Consider the following 5141-nt stretch of genomic DNA (forward strand, 5'->3'; position numbering starts at 1 on the left):
GTCTCTGAGCAGTCCCAGCTTCTTCAGTGCCTCCCGCCTCCCCTCCACGTTCTCCGGCCGGGGGCAGATCAGCACGCTGATGCCTTGCGATCGAGGCAGCTTGGACGACTCCCTGGACTGTTGAAGAACGTTGTGGGCGTGCGGGGCTCTTTGAGCATCCAGCTGTTTGCTGGCGGTGGGGGCTGCCTGCACATCCTCTCCCTTGGCAGATGGAACATCTCTCCTGCTCCCGGGGGAGGCGGGCCGGGGCCGACTGCTGAGCGGCGGCTGTGGGCTCTGCTCTCCGATGGCCCTCTGGTTGGCCCTGTCGGGGTTCGGACCGGTCAGATGAAAGCTTAGACCCACAGCGGGGGGCTGCGGGGCTGCGGATTTCTTATCTGTGACCTTTGGGGAGGTTAGCTGTTGGACTGAAGCAGGAGCAGGGATGCTAGCTGCAGCATCTGGAACATCTGCACCAGCAGGCAGTTTGTTGAGTGAAGGCAGAGGTCGGATGGAATCGCAGAACGCTGTGGGAACAGGCAGAACAACAGGGTCCTGTGTGGGAGGAGGAGGAGGAGGAGGGGGAGCTGGTAAAGCAGCAGCAGACGGTACAAACTGAGGAGAGGGTGAGGTCTGAAGGGGGCTGCTGAGGTGGGTGTAGGACGGTGTCAGGGGTGGAGAAGGACCGTTCCACGACCGCCGGTATTTTGAGCCATTAGGGTTCCTTACAAGGCTTGTCTCTTCCTGCTTTTCTTTGAGCAGTCCCAGCTTCCGCAGAGCCTCCGTGTGGACCTTCCGGTGGTCCTCCATCAACCTGTCGCTGCTGGTGGGTAGGGGCCGCACGCTTCCATCAGAACTACCCGCTGCCGCCTTTTGTGACGGCAAAACAATGTTGCCAGGAAGCTTTTTGGGCTTCGGGGCCACGGGAGGTGGACTTCTCGGTGGAGTGAACTCAGGAGGGGGATTTGATAAAGAACCAGAAGCATTTGCTGGAAGACTGGGTGGAGGATCCTCAGTCAGTGAGGAGGTCTCTGAAATCTTATCTACAGAGTCCGTTGAGTTTAGCTGCACTGGTTCAACATGCGGTTCAGGCTCTGTGGAGAACTCTGGTGGTGCAGGGACATCATTCAACTCCTCAGGCAGTGAGTCAGGGTCCAGATCATCCTTGAAGTCCGAGGGGGGCGGGAATATACTCAGGTCGATCTCAGAGGTCTCCTCATCAGAGCAGGTCCAGGTACTTGTGACGCTCTCAGGATCACAAGCTCCATTCAGGGTTAAACCTGTGGCCTCAGTCTGGTTTGCTGCTGAGGGGGTTGTGCACCCAGGAGCAGATTCAAGGAGAGGAGAACTGGGAGCGGATTGTGGTTCAGAGTTCTGGTTCGGAGCGTGATGCTCAGTTTCACCCTGAGGGGTGAATGTCATGTGTGCAGGATCTGCAGCTGCGGGGGAGGGAGGTGTGGGCATTCCCAGACTGTCAGACTGTGACACCAAACTGGAAATACCTACAAAATACAAAAGACCATAAAGTTCAGCAGTGTCAAGTAATGAAGTACAATTGTTTTACTTTTTATCTGCTCAGGGCTACGGATGAAATTTAGGTGTTGTGCTAACTGCGGTACATTTATATTCACAGAATATTGATTAATGTGCATTGTCCTTTTAAATAAATGAAATTATTTAAGCAGAAAATTTATCTGTACTTCACTGGAGTAATTATTTTTCAGACAATTTTGTACTTCTACTCTGTACATTTTAAAAATGCAAAAAGTGGATTATGAAATCTTGTTGGTTTGTAGACGAGCCATCACTCCTGTTTGACACAAAGTAATCTTAGGGTGTATTCAGACCAGGAAAGTCCTTTGGTCCAATTGTTTGGTCCGGACCAAAAATGGACTTTATTTTTTTCGTTTGGTGTGGTTTGCATTCACCTTGTGCTTTTTTGCAAACGAACTATAATTTGTAAACAAAGCCATGAGGCTGACAATCATTGCTCCCATTGGACAAAAAAAGGACGGGGGCGGGACTGAGCCACAGATCCAGAAGAAAACAAGGAAGTCCTGCATGCTGCGGTTCTGATGCGCACATTTATGCTGATAGTACAACTGCAGTAGCAWTTAAAATGTCAGAWRCAGCYAATTTAAYGRTGGTTYCGTGWTGATATTCWAAYTTTGGAGCGGCGTCAGTAAATGTGTCCCGCAACCCAAAGGAGACGAGGTGCTCTGCGTGTTCTGACCCACAACATGCCGGCAGTAGAGCTGCTAACAGGAGATGACGAAACAGGTATGTTTTCAGTTTATTTAGCTCAACAATGGTGGCCTGTGAAGTCCAAAAAGGTGCATGTTTAATGCAGTTGGTTCGGTTAGAGTCCGGTCTGTATTCACACCAGAAGCAAACTGAAGTGAACCGCACCAGAGTTCGTTTGGAAGCGGACCGGGACCACCTCAAAAAGCAGGTCTCGGTCCGGTTGTTTGATCCGCACCAGAGTTCGCATGAGTGTATTCATACCTGCACCAAAGGTCCGGACCAACGCTGGAAACGAACTCTGGTTCGTTTAAAGCAGAACAAATTATCAGGTCTGAATACGACCTCAAATTAGTACTTTTATGCTTGGGTAAAAAGCTTGAGTTAATACTTCCAAAAACGTTTTTTAAACCCTAGTATCTATACTAGGGCTGCAACTAACGATTATTTTAATAATCGATTAATCTGTGATTATTTTTTTGATTAATCGATTAATCGATTAATCGGCCAAATCATTAAAATGCATAATTAAATGAATATGAGTAGATATAAATTAAGTTAACTCCTTAAGGATGCAATTTACTGATAATGAATTAATCTGAAATTGATTTATCTTATAGATTGATTAACAATTAATTAATAAGCAGCCATTTTTTTTTAAAAACTGAGTTTTCTCTTGAATCAAGAGAGTCTTCCCATAAAATGAAGGATTTTTTTATAATCTCCTGAAAAGAAGCACATAATACATATTTTAACAATTTATTTTGCCAGCTGTATTAAATACTGACTGAAAAAATGTGTATTTCTCCTACATGAAACAACAGAAATTTAATAGGTTCCTGAATGAGGAAACTAGATTAAAATAATAAAATATGATTTTTAGATGTAAAACTATTATTAATTTATTATAATTAGAATTTATTTACATTTAACATTTATTTTTTTTCTCTAATTCTTTACTTTTTGTTTCATTCTTGTTGGTTCCGTTTGACTAAAACATTGTTTGACCCTAGGGCTGCCACAAATTATTTTTATAATTGATTAATCACGATTATTTTTTCGATCAGTCGACTAATCGGATCATACATTAATTGAATATAAAACATACAGCTTATCGTGCCAGAATGCAGCTGCTATTATATAACCATGGTTAGATTTTAGCTATATGCTAACTAAAAATAATTGCTGTGGAAGACAAGTTCTGCTCTGCAGATATTACACAGGTTTCTCTTTCATTTTCTTAAAATGATCCCACACATTTGAACTCCGTTGCCGGGTAGCCATGATACCAGAACCTGTCTGTATAATGTCTTGTGACGTCCACGGCCTACCCCAGTTACCACTATTGTGCATGTGTGTCAAGGACAGAAAGGCAGATGTGGCAGTGGAAGGTGTCAAAGCAGTTTGGAGAGAAAAACAAAGTAAAGAACAAAAAAATAAAACGATTAATCGATTATTAAATTAGTCATCGATTATTTTAATAATCGATTAGTCATCGATTAATCGTTGCAGCCCTAATCTATACTTCTACTTAAGTAAAGAATGTGGACACTTTTAAAACCTCCGGTAAACTTAACAATTCTGTCAATGCAGAAAGACAAATTCATACAAATTTAATGAAAGTTCCACAGATTTCTTGAAGAAACAAACATCGCCCGCCATCTTTAATGACAAAGTTTTAGACTAAAATCATGGTACGTTACGAAATGAATGTTTTAGCAGTTTTGTTGAAATAATGGGAAAAAAAAGTTTAAATTTTAGTTACTAACACACAAGGTTTTAGCTCAGCATCTGTAAAATCCATTGAGGTTTAGCCATATTTGCTGGCGGCTATCTTGAATGGGATGACTAAAAGTTAATCATCTGTTGATTCATCCAGTGATAAACCTTCTAAGGATTTTATTAAAATCTGTCTAATCATTCATGACATATTTAGCTAATAATACAAACTAACACATGCAAAGACAGTTTGGTTCTTCATTTTTCTTTGATGATTAGCAAAGTAATAAAAACACTGAGCGCACCATTTACTCTGATCTGATCCTTTGCTTTTGTCACGAGATCCGGTTCATCGGTGGACAAGCCACTGTCCTCCTCAACCTCCAAAGCTTCAATGGTTTCCTCCAGAAACATCAAACATGCTCTCTCCTCTGGAGTTAGGTGTTCCATACTATCATCGCTCTGTAGACAGCAGAAAACACCATCAAATACATTGCAAACAGCATTTAACACTGTCAAATACACAGCACACAGCATTAAACACTGTCAAATACACAGCACACAGCATTAAACACTGTCAAATACACAGCACACAGCATTAAACACCGCCAAATACACTGTAAACAGCATTAAACACTGTCAAATACACTGCAAACAGCAATAAACACTGTCAAATACATTGCAAACAGCATTTAACACTGTCAAATACACAGCACACAGCATTAAACACTGTCACAAACACAGCACACAGTATTAAACACTGTCAAATACACTGCTAACAGCAATGAACACTGTCAAATACATTGCTAAGAGCAATAAACGCTGTCAATTACACTGCAAACAGCAATAAACACTGTCAAATACACTGCAAACAGCATTAACACTGTCAAATACACTCTAAACAGCAATAAACACTGTCAAATACACTGCAAACAGCAATAACCACTGTCAAATACACTGGAAACAGCAATAAACACTGTCAAATACACTGCAAACAGCAATAAACACTGTCAAATACACTGACAACAGCATTAAACACTGTCAAATACACTGCAAACAGCATTAAACACTGTCAAATACACTGCTAACAGCAATAAGGACTGTCAAATACACTGCTAACAGCAATAACCACTGTCAAATACACTGCTAACAGCAATAAACACTGTCAAATACACTGCAAACAGCAATAAACACTGTCAAAT

At 42.1% G+C, this 5141-nt stretch overlaps 1 protein-coding gene across 1 annotated transcript in view; it reads right to left on the reverse strand.

Annotated features, from left to right (window-relative positions):
- Positions 1 to 5141, reverse strand: part of LOC106527997 (specifically androgen-regulated gene protein) — a gene marked incomplete at its 3' end in the record, with an annotated part of 15835 nt that continues 10694 nt past the window's right edge. Inside the window, 2 exon segments of the mRNA XM_014023038.1 lie at positions 1 to 1481; positions 4245 to 4401. Coding sequence (XP_013878492.1) covers positions 1 to 1481; positions 4245 to 4401 — 1638 coding nt within the window.

This window comes from Austrofundulus limnaeus, unplaced genomic scaffold, assembly GCF_001266775.1.
Source record: "Austrofundulus limnaeus strain Quisiro unplaced genomic scaffold, Austrofundulus_limnaeus-1.0 Scaffold354, whole genome shotgun sequence".
In the NCBI taxonomy this organism is placed as follows: Eukaryota; Metazoa; Chordata; class Actinopteri; order Cyprinodontiformes; family Rivulidae; genus Austrofundulus; species Austrofundulus limnaeus.